Genomic DNA, 20,979 nt, shown 5'->3' on the forward strand with positions numbered 1-20,979 from the left:
TCCCTCTCCCTCTCCCTCTCCCTCTCCCTCCCCCTCTCCCTCCCCCTCTCCCCTTTCCACGGTCTCCCTCTGATGCCAAGCCGAAGCTGGACGGTACTGCTGCCATCTCGGCTCACTGCAAACTCCCTGCCTGATTCTCCTGCCTCAGCCTGCCGAGTGCCTGCCATTGCAGGCGCGCGTCGCCACGCCTGACTGGTTTTCGTATTTTTTTGGTGGAGACGGGGTTTCGCTGTGTTGGCCGGGCTGGTCTCCAGCTCCTAACCGCGAGTGATCCGCCAGCCTCGGCCTCCCGAGGTGCCGGGATTGCAGACGGAGTCTCGTTCACTCAGTGCTCAATGGTGCCCAGGCTGGAGTGCAGTGGCGTGATCTCGGCTCGCTACAACCACCTCCCAGCCGCCTGTCTTGGCCTCCCAAAGAGCCGAGATTACAGCCTCTGCCCGGCCGCCATCCCATCTAGGAAGTGAGGAGCATCTCTGCCCGGCCGCCCATCGTCTGAGATGTGGGAAGCACCTCTGCCCTGCCGCCCTGTCTGGAATGTGAGGAGCGTCTTTGCTGGGCCGCAACCCCGTCTGGGAGGTGAGGAGCGTCTCTGCCCGGCCGCCCCGTCTGAGAAGTGAGGAGACCCTCTGCCTGGCAACCGCCCCATCTGAGAAGTGAGGAGCCCCTCCACCCGGCAGCCGCCCTGTCTGAGAAGTGAGGAGCCCCTCCGTCCGGCAACCACCCCGTCTGGGAAGTGAGGAACGTCTCTGCCCAGCAGCCACCCCGTCTGGGAGGGAGGTGGGGGTGAGCCCCCCGCCCAGCCAGCCACCCCGTCTGGGAGGGAGGTGGGGGGGTCAGCCCCCCGCCCGGCGAGCCGCCCCATCCGGGAAGGGGGTGGGGGGGTCAGCCCCCCGCCCGGCCAGCCGCCCGGTCCGGGAGGTGAGGGGCTCCTCTGCCCGGCCGCCCCTACTGGGAAGTGAGGAGCCCCTCTGCCCGGCCAGTCACCCCGTCCAGGAGGGAGGTGGGGGGGTCAGCCCCCCGTCCGGCCAGCCGCCCCGTCCGGGAGGGGGGAGGGGGGGCCAGCCCCCTGCCCGGCCAGCTGCCCCGTCCGGGAGATGAGGGGCTCCTCTGCCCGGCCGCCCCTACTGGGAAGTGAGGAGCCCCTCTGCCCGGCCAGTCGCCCCGTCCGGGAGGGAGGTGGGGGGGTCAGCCCCCTGCCAGGCCAGCCGCCCCGTCCGGGAAGGAGGTGGTGGGGTCAGCCCCCCGCCTGGCCAGCCGCCCCGTCCAGGAGGTGAGGGGCTCCACTGCCCGGCCGCCCCTACTGGGAAGTGAGGAGCCCCTCTGCCCGGCCAGTCGCCCCGTCCAGGAGGGAGGTGGGGGGGTCAGCCCCCCGCCCAGCCAGCCGCCCCGTCCGGGAGGTGAGGGGCACCTCTGCCCGGCCACCCCTACTGGGAAGTGAGGAGCCCCTCTGCCCGCCCACGACCCCGTCTGGGAGGTGTGCCCAGCGGCTCATTGGAGACGGGCCATGATGACAATGGCGGTTTTGTGGAATAGAAAGGCGGGAAGGGTGGGGAAAAGATTGAGAAATCGGATGGTTGCCGGGTCCGTGTGGAGAGAAGTAGACATGGGAGACTTTTCATTTTGTTCTGTACCAAGAAAAAATCTTCTGCCTTGGGATCCTGTTGATCTGTGACCTTACCCCCAACCCTGTGCTCTCTGAAACATGTGCTGTGTCCACTCAGGGTTAAATGGATTAAGGGCGGTGCAAGATGTGCTTTGTTAAACAGATGCTTGAGGCCGGGCGCGGTGGCTCACGCCTGTAATCCCAGCACTTTGGGAGGCCGAGGCGGGCGGATCACGAGGTCAGGAGATCGAGACCATCCTGGCTAACACAGTGAAACCCCGTCTCTACTAAAAAATACAAAAAATTAGCCGGGCGTGTTGGCGGGCGCCTGTAGTCCCAGCTACGCGGGAGGCTGAGGCAGGAGAATGGCGTGAACCCGGGAGGCGGAGCTTGCAGTGAGCCGAGATCGCGCCACTGCACTCCAGCCTGGGCGACAGAGCGAGACTCCGTCTCAAAAAAAAAAAAAAAAAAAAAAACAGATGCTTGAAGGCAGCATGCTCGTTAAGAGTCATCACCACTCCCTAATCTTAAGTACCCAGGGACACAAACACTGCGGAAGGCCGCAGGGTCCTCTGCCTAGGAAAACCAGAGACCTTTGTTCACTTGTTTATCTGCTGACCTTCCCTCCACTATTGTCCTATGACCCTGCCAAATCCCCCTCTGCAAGAAACACCCAAGAATGATCAATAAAAAAAAAAAAATCCCAAAAAAAAAAAAAAAAAGAAATAAGCATAAAAATGTGTTTTAGTGAGAGCATTACATGTATTTAGTAATTTTAGTTTACAACAATTTCACAAAAAAAATTTAAATGATATGATCTACACAGTAGGCAAGAAATAGCTTAAAGCATCTGAGAAGTACTAGTACTACACTAGTAAACTGCTTCTAGAAATAGTCACCCACCAGTTCGATATTAACTTTTCTTTGTAGGTGGACATGAAGATTTTTGTGAAGTATTAGGTTATAAAAATATTAGTATCAACAGCAAGCCATATTCTATTTCTGTTTTCTACTTTTCTCATTCTCAACCTTCATATTCTTTCTGTTTAGGTTCAATGAATCACAAGTTAGGATGCTGTTCCTTTACTGTTGAATTATTATTTAGGAAACCCAAATCCAAAGGATTATATGAAGAAAGCAAAGTGTTTTCAAAATTTGGTATTCTTACCTCTTTCATTTTCTTTTGTTATTCCTCTGGAGTAAGCAGAAGTTATGCCTACAAGACTATTTGGCCTGTTTAGTTGACTTGAAGCATAGAGTGAACTGCTCATAGTAGAAAGTGAAGAGGATGGAGTGGTTGAACTTGAAGTTGATACTGGCCTATAACGCTGGTAAGTCTGTGAAACATTAAGATCAAAACCCATTTGAAACATTAAACACAATTAAAAACATAAAATACTTAAAAATTCATTTCAAAGAAAAAGTAGTGTACTAATCACGCCAAAGTAATTCAAATTTCCAGCTAAAATCCTTTACAGTATTTTGCATATGGTTTGTTGGTATATAAATTGTTTGCATGTTAAGGATCAAAAGGACTATTCGTACCATTTGACTTAAATGTGCTTTTGATATACTGTTACCTCATCATACGTTCTGGAGTACTTTTGTTTATATTCATCTTCTCTAGATGTTTCTGACTCCTTCTTTTCTTCTTGTTTCTCTTTATCTTGTTTTTCTTTTTCCTCTTTTTCTTTTTCTTCATTTTCTTGTTCTCTGGTTCGGGTAGAACGACTTCTTCCTATTGTTTTCTCAGCTTCTTGAAGATCAGTTAATGTCACTCCCTGCACACATAAAAAGATCAATATAATTATGAGATGCATTAAAGCTTGTTTCAAGGAATATTTTAGAAATAGATATATTACATACAAATGCATTAAAAGTCAAATATGCATGTTTAAAATTGGTTTGCAAATGGAAACAGCAAGTTACATTCACTCTACGAAGAATCACCATTAGCAAGCACAACGATAGGTACTGGATACTCTATGCATATAAATGTTCCCCACAAGTTCAAACTAGAGAAGAATAGCCAATATCTGTACTGTTTGTATATTATAAATATTTATGTTTTTATATATGTCTGCGTGTGTGTATATATGTGTGTATATGTATCTATATACACATGCATGATGATTGTTAAGGCTTAAAAGAGATTTCGGTAAATTTTTCAAGATTTGACCCTGAAGAACAGGTTAGATTTCAAGAAGTGGAAAGTATAAAGACAGAAAAAGTATATTAAGGCCCTAGCAAATAGTTCAGCTTGAAAGCTAAGTAATGGTAAGGATAGACAGCTGAATCTGGACTGTGGAGCTTCTTAACTGTGGGAAAGAAGAAAGACACGAAAGTATACATCATATACAGCATAATCAGAATGGCAAAACGGAGGTAAGGAGATCACCAGCCTGAATGACATTTTTTTCATACTTGCACTTTAGTTGTTTATACCTAATATACGAGCCTATTCTCTGCCCCCGACTTCCAAATATTCATAGAACTTTTAAATAGTTATTAGACATCATATATGATTAATTTATTCTAACCAAATACTCTGGGCCAGACACTGTATTAGGAATAATGATTTAAAAAATACTCAAAAAGACACAAAGGCATATGCTAATTAGATGAAATATAATAGTAGCAGTGTAACCATACAAAAGGCTATGAGCAATCTTTACCTTTTAAGGATTTATTCACACTAGAATTACTAGAATAACTACAGCAACCTTTACCTTTTAAGGATTTACTCACACTATATACTGACATCAATATTTTCACAACAAATTGAAAAAGAGAAAGGTAACTTGTTTTATGTCAGTGTGTGTATATATATTTTATATGCTACTTATGTAAGTTTTATATATTAATTACATTAACTATACCTGTGTTGATCTTCTAGATTGTCTTGCTTGTCTAGATCTTGCTTTTCTTTGGGATTCAGACTCTTCATCCCTAACAGGAGTGAGGTATGATCTACAGTAGTAAATTGAAAAATCATTAGTTGTAAATACAATACCTGTGAATGTAAATATCTATCAATGCATATGAATAAAACATACAGGTTTAATATCTTAATAAGTTTTAAGGAAAAGTCTTCAGAAAATGGTCTTTGAAATTCAATAATGCAATCTTATAATTTCTTTTTAGATTGGAACTAGTTATATTTTAATAATTATATTTTAACATCACATTTTAACTTCCTAACTACATTTTTTAAAATAATGTAATTTAATTTTAAGATGGAACCACATTTTTAAAAAGGATTTAGAGAACTGAAGATTAAAAATTTTAGCTCTATTGAAAAAAAATAGAAGGATTTCATTTAGCCCAATTAAGCAGAATGGATAAGGAGTAAATTTTTTGTCTGTTTTTAACTGAGGAAGGTCCTCTTCTCCAGCCCTGAAAACATCCCCTAAAAGTGATAATCTAAGCATCTTACTTAATGACTTACTAAAAGGGGTTTTAAATTATTCTCTACCTACAGTATTTTCAAATATTGGAAGACAGGTATCAAATTCCTTTCTAAATCTTTTTTTGTTTGTTTTGTTTTTTTTTTGAGACAAAGTCTCGCTCTGTCGCCCAGGCTGGAGTGCAGTGGCGCAATCTCAGCTCACTGTAACCTCTGCCTCCCGGGTTCAAATGATTCTCTCACCTCAGCCTCCTGAGTAGCTGGGACTACCTGCGCATACCACCACGCCCGACTAATTTTTTTATTTTTAGTGGAGATGGGGTTTCAACCATGTTGGCCAGGCTGGTCTCGAACTCCTGACCTCAAGTGATCTGCCTGTCTCGGCCTCAGAGGGTGTTGGGATTAAAGGCGTGGGCCACTGCGCCCGGTCTCCCTGCATTCTTGTCAGTGTGCTTTTACTAATGATACGTCAGACAACATATTATTGTCCATACTTCTGAGTGCTCTAAAAAATTCCAGTTTTTTTTTATATATAAACAGCTTTTAAATCAGCATGTTACTCCTAAATAACTGATTTTCTGATATAAAGAACAGGACTTGGCATTTATCTTCACTAAATTTCTTCTTATAAATTTAAGCCTATGTTTCCTCTTGTCACGGGGTATGCACCTTTTCAATAGCAAGTAATCTGTGTCAAAAGTTAAGTAAGGCTGGGTGTGGTGGGTCATGCCTGTAATTCCAGCACATTGGAAGGCTGAAGCAGGCTGATTGCTTGAGCCCAGGAATTCGAGCCCAGCCTGGGAAACATGAGGAAACCTGTCGCTACAAAAAAATAGAAAAATTAGCCAGGCATGTGGCACATGCCTGTACTCCCAGTTACTTGGGAGGCTGAGATGAGAGGATCACCTGAGCCTGGAGATCAAGGCTGCAGTGAGCTGAGATTGTACCACCCCGCAGCCTGAGTGACAGAGTTGAGACTCAAAAAAAAAGTTAAATAATTAAAGAGTCAAACAAGCAAAGATATGACAAAGCCCTGCAACACAACATAAAGACTTTCCTCTGATAATCAGTATTTCTTGGGAAGTTCAATCATTAACGCTTCATCGAATTACACCACGTAGCTCACATTTCTCAGAGAACACTTATAGAACTAGAGTACAGTTGACTGCTGAACAACACAAGTTTGAACTGTGCAGGTCCACTTATATGAAAGTTACACCAAGTGTGCCTGCCTCTTCTGCCTCCTTCCACCTCCACCACCTCTGAGATAGCAAGACCAATCCCTCCTCTTCCTCCTCAGTGTGAGGACGAAGAGAATTCTGACCTTTATGATGACCCACTTCCACTTAATGAGTAGTAAATACATTTTTCTTCCTTATGATTATCTTAATAACATTCTTTTCTCTAGCTAGCTTTATAGTAAGAATACAGTATATAATATATGTAACATACAATATATGTGCTAATCAACTGCTTATGTTATTGGTAAGGCTTGCAGTCAATGGTAGGCTATTAATTTAGATTAGGGGGACTCAAAAGTTTTACGCTAATTTTTGACTGCACAGGGAGTCAGCACCCCTAACCCTTGCATTGTTCAAGGGTCAACTGTATCTCTATCTTCCATGCTGTTTAAATTTATTAAGTTTACTCCATGTATCCCCCTCTCAAAACCCCAGGCAATGATCTAGTGAGTTTTCTTTATTCAAATGCTACTTTTTTTTTTGAGACGGAGTCTCGCTCTGTCGCCTAGGCTAGAGTGCAGTGGCGCGATCTCGGCTCACTGCAAGCTTTGCCTCCTGCGTTCACGCCATTCTCCTGCCTCAGCCTCCCGAGTAGTTGAGACTACAGGTGTCTGCCACCACGCCTGGCTAATTTTTTGTATTTTTAGTAGAGACAGGGTTTCACCCTGTTAGCCAGGATGGTCTTGATCTTCTGACCTCATGATCTGCCCACCTCAGCCTCCCAAAGTGCTGGGATTACAGGCATGAGCCACCGTGCCCAGCTCAAATGCTACTTTTAAAAAAGGCTCTTTCTTGGCTGGGCGCGGTGGCTCATGCCTGTAATCCCAGTAGTTTGGGAGGCTGAGGCAGGCGGATCACCTGAGGTCAGGAGTTTGAGACCAGCCTGACCAACATGGAGAAACCCCGTCTCTATTAAAAATACAAAATTAGCCGGGTGTGGTGGCGCATGCCTGTAATCCTAGCTACTCAGGAGGCTGAGGCAGGAGAACTGCTTGAACCCGGGAGGTGGAGATTGCAGTGAGCTGAGATTGCGCCATTGCACTCCAGCCTGGGCAACTAGAGCAAAACTCTGTCTCAAAAAATAAAAAATAAAAAAAGGCTCTTTCTTTTGTTAGCTTTAACATTCTTCTCAATTTTTAATTCATTTTTTTAGCCTAACACTATTCATACAATCATAACAAACCTCTGAATTTACTGAGTTTTATGCCTTTTCTCTGTGTCCTTTAAAGCTCTCAGTTCAGCGAGTATAGCATATCTTCAAACATCCTTAGAATCATCTACCATTTTTTCAAAACTCTTTTTAGAGAGCCCTCATTCTTTTTATATATATAAGGAAATCATATTTCTTTCTACAACCCTGAAATTTTTGGAATCTGTTTCTCTAAAACTAGAATACATGACACTATTCTTAGCATTCACCTCCTTAGACAATTAACCCTAAGATGACCAGGTAATTTCTCATGCAAGATCTTAGTTGCCTCAATTTCATCAATTAACTCTTACTTATTGCTTAAAATTAGTTCAGAAAACTGGTTGTTCTTGCTGTTTCCACATAATTACATTTGTAGCTAAGTCAAGAAATTTACAAGAGGGAGTTTTACTTGAATGGGACATCCAACATACTTATATTAAGATGAAAATTCCATCACTATTATACTTTGACTTTAATTTTATTTAGATATAACAGACACTATGTTTTTATAACTATTATAGTGAGTTTCCTGGGACAAGTAATTTAAAAGGAATAAGAGAGTAACTAATAATCTTGTTATTAAAATTTAAGAAACATTAATTCTGGGATATGAGGGGCTTGTTATAGAAAATGATTGCATAAATTAGGGAAATGCTATACATTCCAACCTTCTCTAGGAAAATCACAATAAAATATTGAAAGGTCTGTGATACAATCAGAGATGTAACCTATATTAACTTGGCTTAACTCAGTACTTCCCAAGACCATTTAAATAGAGAATCCTCCACCCCTGACCCATTTTGTGGCATATTCAGTAAATATAGAAAAGTGCTCCTAAGAACATCAGCCTGGGAAATGTCCAATGGCTATTTTTTCCATTCATTCATTTAATTTATGTACCTACTGGCCCTATGCAAGTTATTACTTTTTGGACTTCTACCAAAGGAAGAGAAGGAAAAATAAAAGGAGATGAAACCTAAATGTGATAGTTAATCTGGTTAAGCAAAGCTTATAGCAGGCTGGGTACAGTTGCTCATGCCTGTATTCCAGCACGTTGGGAGGTCAAGGTGGGAAGAGTGCTTGTGGCCAGGAGTTTGAGACCAGCCTAGGCAACATAGCGAGACTCCATCTCTACAAAAATTTAAAAAATTAGCTGGGTGTGATGGTGCACCTGTAGTCCCAGCTACTCAGGAGGCTGAGGTGAGAGGATCGCTTGAGCCCAGGAGGTCATGGCTGCAGAAGCTATCATCACACCACCACACTACAGCCTGGGTGACAGAGATCCTGTCTTGGAAAAAAAAAGTTCATAGCAAGACAGATAGGGTGCATGCTATCACTTTAGCATTTCATGAGCTGCTCTGAAACTAAATATGAACGTGAACTACTGTCAAATTTGACTACAGTGAAATGTTTCATATTTAGTGTATAATAGAGAAACTTGCATTGACACTTGGCTCTTTTTTAGTACCATGGCAAATAGTACTATCAACCACTACACTCTCTCCCAATGAGCCTGGATTCCTTTTCAATGGTTTCAAATTGCCATGAAAGTCAATAAATCTATCATACCTGGTTTCACATATGAAGGTTAGGGGGATAAAAGTTACTAACTGAAAGACATAAAATCTGCATCTGCAGATAATTTTAATTTTCCATATGACATCCCAAATTAGCATAAAAATATAGCTTACCAATTTGTAATATAAACACATTTCCTTTATTTGATAATTACCATCTAATATTCAGTTCCTTTCTCCTCCTTTGGGGTACCTATCTAGAGCAGACCTCTAAGAATACGACATAGAGAAGAAAAATAATTTATATATTTTATGTACTTTTAATTGCAAAGAGCTGATCATTAAAAGATGGTAGAATATACCCACCAAACCCCATTGTTGCCTTTATCATTGCTGTATCACACTGACCTACTGCATCTCTTTCTTAGAACTATATAGGGTATATAATTTTATTCCTTAGCTGCTTACCATTTTCTGAGCAACCCAAAGGGTATACCTGTGTTGACTTTTTGTTTTAGCCACAGTATATTCTCAAATCACCATATATACATTTTGTAGGCAAATTTTAAATCATATACATTTCAGAACCACTGACGAAATTTAAATAAAAGACAAAGAGAAGAGGCCAACAATGTATTCAAGATTGCAAACAATTATTTCACATGGAACAAAACACAAACAATATCACTGCAAACATCATTGAAACAAGGTTAAGACAAACAAAAAACCTCTATAATATAGACGAGAAAAAATGTCGCCACATTTTTTTCTTATGCAATTAGAATCTGTTGTGTTTAAAAATATATCCAAGCGTTTAATTTTCAATTTTCAATGTCTTCCATTAAAACTAATTAGGACTAATTCTAAAAGTCAAAACTCAATTCTCTTTAGCAGAATAAACAAGTCTGTGGGTTAAGAATCATAATTTGTTCTGAAACAACTGATGATTCTGGGGAGACATTTATTAGGTTTTGTCACCGGAGAAATTTTCAAAAGCACTGAATCTCTATGCTAGAGATAGAAAAGATTCTAGAAGTTAAAAATAATATAAATCAAACACCTCATTTAACAGAAGAGTTTCTGACTCAAAGATAATTCTAACCTTAAGAATCAAGGCAGAGTAAGGAGTAAGAAACCAAGAACTTCTGATCCTTCTTCCTTTCAATAACCCCTCCCAACCCCACCACCAAAAAAAGCAAAGCCCTCAAACTTATTTAAGTTTGATTAAATGATGGATACTAATTTCTGTTGGCTCTGTGGTCTTACTGAGAAGCACTACAACAACCTAAAACTGACTTAAGTTTATAAGAAAAAGGGGAAGATAATTAAAATATAATATGACCTATACTGGTACTCAAATCACAAAATACCAACCACTTGCAGTGGCATTATAGAAGTACCACTAAATTTCACCATAGAAATAGAAACAAAACCTAAATATAGGCAAAAACTAAAGATGCAATGATAGAAAAAAAGTTAACACTAACTTATTACTTTTCATATATTCAAACACAAATATTACTGTGAGGCCATTACTACTACAGGCCAGGCACTTCACTAGGCAACAGAGAAAAAGAACTCTGTATGTAAGTACTACATGACAGAAATAAAACAAAGTTAATCTGGTCAGTATTTTAGTAAAAAAAAAAATTAGTTACATAGTTAATTTTGCAAGAATAAAATATAAAAATAAAGCTGACATTTGGTTTCCTAAGGTTTTATTTTTTTTCAAGAGGAAAAAAAAAGCTAGGGACTATGCATAATATAGCAGAAAGAACTGAACTACTTTTCCTGCAATCTTGGGGCTAGCCTCAGCCCTCACACCAATAAACCATACAAAAGTAAAATAGTCACATATTATCTCTGGGTCTCAGTTTCCTTCGGTAAAGCAAGGAAATCCCAAAAGATAGTTAGTAAGCTCCTTTGTACATCTATGATTCCATGCCAATAGGCAGCAATAGAAAGAAGTGAGCAATCTTTTAAAAATATTTAAGCACACAAAATAAATTCAGACTCTTTGAAAAAATCTGAATAAGTGCTTTCTATGTATCAGAGATAAAATTAAATGAATGTATTCAACATACTCAAAATTATTTGGCTTACACTTATGCACAGAAGTCTTTCCTTACCAAGAGAAGAAATTCTCCAATTCAACAGGAACAAAACAGTTCAACATCCTTCAAATTTCTTAATAATGGGAGGAAACAATGAGAAGAATGATAAAACCTGTTTTTGTCATGTTGCATCTAATTTTCCCTAAGTGTGTGGTGTTTTCAGTTCTTCATCAAAAAATTTTTTTTGAAATAAACCACCTTAGAAACTAAAATGTTTAAGAAAACAACTGTCTTGCTCACTGACTTTAAACAAAAAAACATTAATTCTGTCAGAGATGAGTCGCAAAGCCTAAATATAAATAATTGCTAGTTGTATCAGTTTACATAGTTCTGAGCTGACAGGGTATTTCATTTATTAGTCTACTGGAGAGATGGCCATCAACCTCACAAGATCTTTTTTAAAACAAAAAACAACTTTGATCACTGGGCAAGATATATCAGCAGTACTGTTATGACCTTTACACACCTGCGTCTCTCCCTGACCTCTGTTGTGGAGGAGACAGTGCCAGCAGTAGTTGTAGTCAGGGTTGTGGTAGAAGCTGCAGCATTTACAACAGTTGGAGCAACAGGAATGGTCACTGCCGTAGGAACACTGTCCTTTTCTTTTTCAGTACTATCCTCAGCCCACAAACGATTTGAGGTACTATAGCATCATAAGCAGCAACACAAAAAAGAGAAAAGGAAAACAGCTAAACAATGAAAGCACTTTCTAGCAGCTGAAAACACATGACTACAGGGATGGATTTTTTTAAAACGCAAGGTGAGACATTCTTAAATTATGAACCAAAAAGCTCACCCAGAGTTGTCAAAGAGAGAAATTTACATTTTAAGCAGTCTAATTCAAGGAAAGTTCATAGTTCAGGAACTTAAAATTTCCCCCAGACATGCATAATTGCCTCATTTTGGAACCAATTTTTGTCTGCAAATAAATTTAACAAGATAAATGAAAAAATCCAGAGCCCCACAATCTTCTAAACAAAAACGCATGCACATACATAAGCACACAGTAGACCTGAGCACAAAATGTATCTGTGACTTACCTGCTTTGTGTGCCTGCTGAGGAAGAACCCGTTGTAATCTTTGTAGTAGTGCTTGTGCTGGAAAGCAGGCTTTTCTGAAGCCCAGCTGCAGAGGTAACTGTTGGTGTTGATGTGGTGCTTGGAACACTAGAACTAATCAAATCATCTTGTCTTCTACCAAAGGAGCAACTAAACAAAAGAGTCATATCTATATAGGATGTGTTTGTATGTGTATTCTATAGTTAATGTCTATACATTATACAAATTACAAGGCTAGAAAAAAAATTTAAAAACTGTGTTCCTAAATACACCACCAGCTCCAGCACCAAGAGTTGCATCTACAACTTGCTAGAGTTTAGACGATTTCACTTAATTTGGTAGTGTATCATTTTAGTGCCTCCTCCCAACTTTCTCAACAAGACAAAGATGATCTGATATTTCATATTTTTGAAACTATTCCACACCATATGGTCATGCCAGGCTGAGCCTGAAAAACACACTTTGGTTTTGTATTACCCAGGGAAAACAAGACGTTGACATTTTTTTGAAGAAAATTATTTCAGCAATGGGTCAGATACCTCAGAAGTAACCAATGCCTACATGATACTTGTTCACATCTTATTCTTTTTGGTTGCTTTTAGTAAAGAAACTGTTTATAGGGCTTTTTTTCCTCTTCAATATGATACTACCAACATTCCAACTGAAGGCATTTCCATAGCTCTGAGTTCTAGGGCAAGCCAAATCTTTCCAGATCAACAATGACAACTAGATCCATTAAGACACTGGCCTGTTTAAGTTGTTCTAGTCAAGGAGTTCCTTCTAAAGGAGTTCCTTTTAAATATGTAACAATCCAAAAAACATTTCATAATATTTGAAGCTTAATTATATAATAGGCATAAGAACAAATTATCACCTATCTTTAAATATATATCCTGTGTTTAGAGTAAGTTTTAAACAACAAAAACTCGTATTTAATAAAAACACATATTTGTTTAAAATGATGTTAAACTGAGGGCTCCAAACAAATTGCCTCATATTTTTATAAATGAATACATAAAAACCACTTAAGAATAGTATTATTACCTTTTATGATACGTTGATCCTTCATTAATTGAGCTATTTTTTTTAAGATCATCTTCCCATTTTCTCCTTGTATATGAACTACTTGTTCGCAAACTTGAAGAATCTCTGTTAAAAGAACACCCTTCAGATTCTGGTACATAATTTTAAAATAGGATTAAGAAAGCTGTACACTAGTAAATATTAGTATAAGCTGAAACTAGTAAAAACCTTTGGGAGGACACTTAGGAATACTAATCAAGAATTTGATAAAGTAATTTCAGTACTAAGATTATACCCTAAGATATAATTTTTCCCCTAAGTATGGGGGAAAATTCAGATATTTATAGAAATATGCTTTTTGATCACAAAATATAAAGTAGGGGAGATGCTTACTTTAACCGCAGAAGATCTACTTTATAGTATGTTATGTGCCGATAAAAAAATGCTTATTAAAAATATATATTAACATAGAAGACTGCTTATGAGATCTTAGGGGAAAAAAATAAAAAATTAGATATTATACCATGATTACAAGTATATTAAAAAGTTATTGGCCGGGTGCAGTGGTTCACACCTGTAACCCAGCACTTTGAGAGGCCGAGGCGGGTGGATCACAAGGTCAGGAGTTCAAGACCAGCCTGGCCAAGATGGTGAAACCCAGTCTCTACTAAAAATAAAAAAATTAGCCGAGCAGAGTGGCAGGTGCCTGTAATCCCAGCCACTTGAGAGGCTGAGGCAGAGAACTACTTGAACCTGAGAGGTGGAGGTTGCAGTGAGCCGAGATTGCGCCACTGCACTCCAGCATGGGTGACAGAGTGAGACTCTGTCTCAAAAATAAAAATAAAAATAAAAAAAATTAAATTAAAAAAATAAAATTCTATAAGCTGAAAAACAGGAAGAAACTAAAATATTTAAACAAAAATATTTAAAACAAACTAAAATGATTAAGTAAGGGCTTTCCTTCCCTTCTTCTTTCCCCTTTCCTAAATGTTCCAAATATTTAGAGAACTCGTACTAGTTCGTGACCTTATCTCCTCCCACTTTCCCCTTACTCTGTTCCAGCCACATCTTCTTTGCTATTATTTCATGAACATACCAAGCCTGCACCTCCTCAAGAATATGTACCTGGTATTTTCTCCTTCAGGAATATCCTCCATCTCTTCCCACAATACATATCCGCACATAATTACAATGCTCATGTATTAACTCTAATGCTAGATAATAAAGATTTTATAGTGAATGCATAAAGCAAATCAAAATAAACTCACCTGTTTTCTTTCTCTTCAATGTCAGATGTACTGGCTAGTCGTCTTGGTATTGTAGGTGCAACATATGCAAGCCTAGTTCCTTTACTATCTTTCTCCTACACAACAGGGAAAAAAATAAGTAAAAATTAATTTGGGTACTGACTATAGGCAATGCTAAAAGTATTAAGAAAAGGTTATTCAATAATTATAATTACATAGCTATCATAGTTTACAGTATTTCAACAATTCCTAGCTGAACTCTAAAATTAATGTCAATCAATAATCAGCCTGTTCAAATTAGTTTTCTTTCTCTTTTAGCCTGGAATCAGATAATATTTTACTAAGAAAGGAAAAAAATTTCTCCAGATTTTAATGACTTTTTCTAAAACTTCTCTAACAGATTAATACTGTGTCATAAGCTGAAATATCTTTATTTCTTCCAGAGAAATAAACTTTCAAATATGATTCACTGAGAGGTCTCAAGCATTTATATTATACAAGCTATTTAGAACCTTGATAAGCAATGCTCTCAAATACATCAAAATAGTCAAAACAAATATTATTTAAATTATATTTATCCAAATATGGCTAAGAGTGTGTAGTGACAATGACACTCTGATACATTCCTAGTAAGCTGGCATAAAATACCTGGAAACCAACTGCACAGTAAACTGATAAAAAAGCAAAAATATTAGAATTACTTGATGAGAAATTTCATCTGAATTTCTGATATAAGGAAACATTTCTAAGTATAGAAAGAAAATTGTACGGGCAAAAAATAGTCCAAGCACTGAATATGCTGTAAAAATAAATACTAGTATTGAATAAACTGTGGTACATCCTATATAACGCAGTATTAATACTGCCTCTCAAAATAGAGTTATTAAATTTACTCATTAAGACAAAGTTGCTTGTAATATGGTAGATGAAAAATCTGGTATTTTTTTTCAGATACTGAATAAATGTAACTTATGAGTATACTAACATTCTAGAATAAATGTGTTCCTATGTTTTTTAAACTTCAGAAAGCTTCTTGAATCATAATAAACAAAATAAGCCTGCTCCTTAATACAGTTCTATTATAAATTCTCAAGTAAGATAATAGATTCCTTTAACGGAGTATAGTCCCATAATTTATGTTTTAGGCAAATACATCTGATCTTTCCAGTATTTATAATTCTGTATAAATTACATTTGTCTTATGTAATTCATTAAGGTTAACTTGATACCTAGATCTAAAGATAACTAGCAGAAAATCTACCAGATTTGATATTCCTGGAAAAGAAATCATAAGAGTTTTCATAGAAATCAGACTGTGAAATAGATTACCTTTTCTTTATTATCCAAAGAGGAGGAAAGTCTGGGACTTGAAGCTGAACGTGTAACACCTGCAGTATCTTTTTCTTTCTGGCCCTCTTTAGATGCTGTGATTTCAGCAAGTGCACCATAGCTGCCCGTCTTTCTAAGTCCTAACCTCCAAGTTGCAGGAGACTCATCTTTTCTCTCTTCTTCTTTGGGAGAAATTTTTGTAGCTGTGGTTGGAAACTGTGTTTATTTTATTTTTTCGGAAAAGAAAAAAGAATTTTTAAAGCTGATCAGTCCTTAAATTGGAAACAATAAGTTTACAGATAATATATTTAAAATTATGGTTTACAGTTTCAGGATAAAACACTTTTACTACATAGGTTAATGTCTTAGTAAAAAATGTAAAGATCTAAAAATTTTAAAGAAATAGACTACCTTCCTAGGGGTTAGACTTAAGAAAACACACTACACACTTTATATCACACAGAAAAATTATGATGCAAATACAGAAAACAGAAATGAGCACACCATAAGGACTTAAAACCATGCATCTTTGGAACCAACTTATATTAAACTTGTTATGTTGTAACCTAATATAAATTCTTGCACATAGAAATGCCTCACCATAGATTTTTCACCCTTACTGGGCACAAGAACAATGCCAGTTTTGCGCAAGCCCTGCCTCCATGATGCAGGATCTACTGATTCCACCACAGGCATGATAGGAGCAATGAAATCATACTAAAGCCAATTAAAATAAGACAGGTAAAGAGATAAAGATTGAAAGCATGAAAACAGAAAAGGGAAGTTATGAACAAAAAATATTTTCTTCATTTTAAAATAATTTTATAATAAATTAAACCCCAATAATTGGGTAATGATCCAATCTTTAAAAGTCACTGGGAACAAGTTCTAATTTTAGCATGAGGTAATCTGAAAAAAATCTAATAAACTTCTAAAGCAATTAAAGGCATATAGAGTAGATAATATAGCATGTGACTGAACAAACTACTGCACATGAATTTTGTTTTTAATCCATGTATATACTCTGGTTAAAAAATTTTGTGTCCAATATAATCAACAAAAACTAGTAACTGATATTTTTCCAATTATAATACTTTTTTTTTAACATCACAGCCTTAAATTTACTGATTTCCCCACCAAACATTAACTATTTCAACTATAATAAAAACTAATTTTATGTACAAATATTTATGCTATTTTAAGGACTTTCCAACAACCCTAAAAATGCAACCTCTGTTATCTTTAGATCACTTCATCAGCTTCACTTCTAGAATTTCTATACTCAACCCCAGTTAACTATATAGATTGGTGAATACAGCAACTAACTAGTTGCCACAAGCATAGGGTATTAATAATTTTTTAAAAATCATTTCTTTCATATCTATTGCCAACATTTGCTATAATTAGCAGGTTAACAGGGCTTGTTAAAGCTCCCATGATGATGCTTGAGGGCCACTTCATGGACAAAACTGTTATATATACCTCTGGTACTTCCAGTAATGAATTGCTATCAATAGGGTCTAAGCATTCCTCAGTTCCTGAAATGTGCACCAAAGTGCTCCAGAGTGTCACAACAAAATCACGGGGGCTCTGTAGAATATTTTAAAGTTTTGAGAGACGCACAGTGACATCTCATAGACACTGCACAAACTGCCATTTTGATCACATTTGCATCGAACTACTTAATGAGACAAACAGGCAATTCCTTTTGCCAGTGGCACTGTGAAAAAATCCTACCAAACACTAGGGGCTCCAATGACCAAGAAAGTTTGCAAACTCTAATATTCTGTGCAATATGATAGGTACTGAGACAGCTGCTTATTGACTGGTGAGTTTACAGGGCTACACTGTAAATGCTAGGCTTTGTGGAACACAGATAATATTAATACACAAATGATTGAGTGTGGCTGTAACCAATAAAACTTTAGGGACAATGACATTTTTTTTATTTTTTTTCTCCAACCAGTTTGCTATACAAAAACAGGTAATGGGCTAGGTTTGGCCCACCAGCCATAGTTTGCCAACACCCACATTAGGTCTCCCACCTCCTCAAAAAACAGAAACAAAAAAACAAACAAAAAACCTGGAAACAAACGTTTTTTCCCCCATTATAAAACAGCCAGAGATCAGATAACATTTATTGTTATAAATGAAGCTAACATTTAACAAATATTTACTAGTGTGTGACCCTCAGCTAAGTGCTTCACATGGGTTATCCTGTTTCAACCTTATAATTACCCAATGAAATACTACTATTACTGTTATTTTAGAGTTGAGAAAAATGAGGCAGTACTATCTATCAATTTTGAAATGGGCATTTGTTACACTGTAATGGCTGATATACCTCCACTCTGCCCAACATGAATTTGGATTTAAGTACTGCTTTATATGTCTAAAAGCACCTTTTAATTTTACTTGATACATAAATAAACCCTTCCTGAAATACTTAACTATACCTCCTCCTCCATTAAACTCTCTTCTTTGGCTTTTTTTACTGGACGCTATCTTGACCTTTTCTTTTTACTCTGACCATTCCTTTTCTTGACTGACTCTGTGTGTGCGTGTGTGTGTATACAACATTTCTTATACAGGCTGTGTGTGTGTGTGTGTGTGTACAACTTTCCTTGTGCTAGCCCTTCCAGAGCCTGCTCTTGGATCTCTCATATTCTCTTTCTACTTTCTTCTCCTGGGGGGTTAGGAGGAGGGTCTTTACTTCCTCAGGCTAAATATTAATTGTAGTCAGCTTATTCTCAAATGTGTTATTCTCCAGTCCAGTCTCCTAAATTTCCAGTCCTAATTTTACCTGTAGAGTGGACAATCTAGAACTATAACTGAAAACTTGAAACTCAGTATGTCTAAAATAAAACACCTTTACTTCCAAACCATCTCTTCTTCAGTTCCCTAATTCTGTAATGGCACTAAGTATATCTCTTCAACCTCCTATGTTTCAAACTTCACAATTATGTTAGACCTTCTCTGTCATTTTCCTCCATCCATAAATTAGAAGTCAAGTCTCTAAATCTCCTCTCCTTTATAAGCCCAGAGTCACTTCTCTAGTTCATATTCTTATCATTGTGGGCAACTTCAATGACTTTGTAATAAACCTTTTCTCAATAAGCCTCGCATCTTCAAATCTGTACACTGCTGTCAGAATAATATTCTATAAAGAATAATTCTCTCATGGCATTGTTCAAACATCTTCCACGACTACTACTTATCAAATAAATTATAAAAGTGTTATCCTACAGTTGAAGACATCCTGCAATATAGCTCTACTTTTCCTGTTTACTTTGTATATATGCACCCTATAAATCAATCAAATGGAACAATTCATTTTTCCTGCGAAAGTATTCCATATTATCCCCACTTGCTCATATTGTTTTTCTTCTCTCCCTTTCAATAAGTTTTACAAGCCCTTCTTCTCTCAGGTGGAGTACTACCTACTTTAAGATTTATCTAAAATGTACTGATTCTATTACCTTAAATCAAATATAATTTCTTCTCCTTTTAAATCATGCTACATCTGTACATTTCGATTGGACTACTTTATATACCCACAGCACATAGCAGTCTTTTGTTAAATTATTAGCTATTACATTGAATTCAATTAACCAGAACACTTAATTCCATAAAAATTCTGAATTTTTACCATCAAGTAAAGAAAATGCCATTTACATTTTATTGGAATGTACACCCATACAGAAGAACAGATAATCTGCTTTAGAGATCCCAACAATATTTATTTTGACTAGAGAGGCTTATATAAATTTGTTAACAATTTTAAGCACAAAATCAAACTGATGGTTTTATAGATAACATCTCCACAAATCATCAGCTTGATATTGCTACAGAAACAGTTCTTTAATTTCAGCGGAAGGGTTAAGGAATTAAGGAAAGATCATTTAAAGTAAACACATCTATCTTTCACCATAGTTACCCCAAGTTATTAAAAGAAAATAAGCATGTAAAACTGTTTCGTGTGCTTCCATTTTTGTGATCTGTCTTGCCATGAACACAAGTGCACACATACATAGTTTATGTACTGGGGTAGGAAGCTGGAGAACTTGATAACTTTATCTAAATATTAGAAGTGGAGTCATGACTGGGAACCTAAAAACAGATAATTGCAAAACCTTTTAAGATGCGATTAGAAATTAACAATCTGTTTAAGGAAATTTAATGTTAGGTCACTAAAGTTACAGATAGACTTGAAAAAATTTTAAAAAATACTAATATGCTAAATTAAAGTAGATACAGGAGTATAAGAATCACTGAATATAACAGGTTTTAAAAGTCATACAATATTGATAAGAAGACTCCCTCTTCGGCTGGGCATGGTGGCTCACGCCTGTAATCCCAGCACCTTGGAAGGCTGAGGCGGGTGGATCATGAGGTCAGGAGATCGAGACCATCCTGGCTAACATGGTGAAACCCCGTCTCTACTAAAAATACAAAAAATTAGCCAGGTGTGGTGGTGGATGCCTGTAGTCCCAGCTACTTGGGAGGCTGAGGCAGGAGAATGGCGTGAACTTGGGAGGCGGAGCTTGCAGTGAGCCGAGATCGTGCTACTGCACTCCAGCCTGGGCAACAGAGCAAGACTCCGTCTCAAAAAAAAAAAAAAAAAAAGACTCTCCCTCTTCATTAAAAAAAAAATTTCAGGCCAGGCACGGTGGCTCATGCCTGTAATCCTAGCACTTTGCAAGGCTGAGATGGGTGGATCACCTGAGGTCAGGAGTTTGAGACCAACCCAGCCAACATGATGAAACCCCATCTCTATTAAAAATACAAAAATTAGCTGGGTGTGGTGGCAGGTGTCTGTAATTCAGCTACTCGGGAGGCTGAGGCAGGAGAATCACTTGAATCCGGGAGGTGGAGGTTGCAGTGAGCCGAGATTGCGCCACTGCACCCCAGCCTGGGTGACAAGAGTGAAACTCTGTCTCAAAAAAAAAAAAAAAAAAAAAAATTCAAAATTTTTACACATGATCGTTTTGAATAAAATTTGGTTACAAAACTTTAAGAACAAAGAAACAATATAATCTTCAAAGTAAGTTATGGTGCTTGAAACTGAGAATAAAATAGTTTCTAAATATGCAAATTTAGAAGCAGATGTTATTATATTAGCTTAATTACAGAATCAAGAGTGATTTTGAATAAGAACTTTTACAGCAAAGAGATTACTGGCCCACTATACTAACAGAGGTTATAAAGTATTTCTTTTCAGTTAGGGCATTAGGTATAAATTGAGAACT

The 20,979-nt window shown here is 38.0% G+C and overlaps 1 protein-coding gene across 6 annotated transcripts in view; it reads right to left on the bottom strand.

Moving 5' to 3' along the window:
* PPP1R12A (protein phosphatase 1 regulatory subunit 12A) overlaps nt 1-20,979 on the bottom strand; it is a 166,459-nt gene that overhangs the window by 22,821 nt on the left and 122,659 nt on the right. For 2 of the 6 annotated variants that reach the window (XM_055358747.2, XM_055358750.2), the window contains exons 10-18: nt 16,331-16,447; nt 15,731-15,946; nt 14,423-14,517; nt 13,176-13,280; nt 12,114-12,281; nt 11,540-11,716; nt 4,483-4,573; nt 3,184-3,384; nt 2,772-2,940 (exon numbers count right to left, since the gene is read on the bottom strand). In XM_055358747.2, coding sequence (XP_055214722.1) covers nt 2,772-2,940; nt 3,184-3,384; nt 4,483-4,573; nt 11,540-11,716; nt 12,114-12,281; nt 13,176-13,280; nt 14,423-14,517; nt 15,731-15,946; nt 16,331-16,447 — 1,339 coding nt within the window. The remainder of the gene's footprint in view (nt 1-2,771; nt 2,941-3,183; nt 3,385-4,482; nt 4,574-11,539; nt 11,717-12,113; nt 12,282-13,175; nt 13,281-14,422; nt 14,518-15,730; nt 15,947-16,330; nt 16,448-20,979) is intronic. The other 4 variants (XM_031016580.3, XM_055358748.2, XM_031016581.3 and 1 more) reach the window with 4 other exon arrangements.

This window comes from Gorilla gorilla, chromosome 10 (assembly GCF_029281585.2).
Source record: "Gorilla gorilla gorilla isolate KB3781 chromosome 10, NHGRI_mGorGor1-v2.1_pri, whole genome shotgun sequence".
NCBI lineage: Eukaryota > Metazoa > Chordata > Mammalia > Primates > Hominidae > Gorilla > Gorilla gorilla.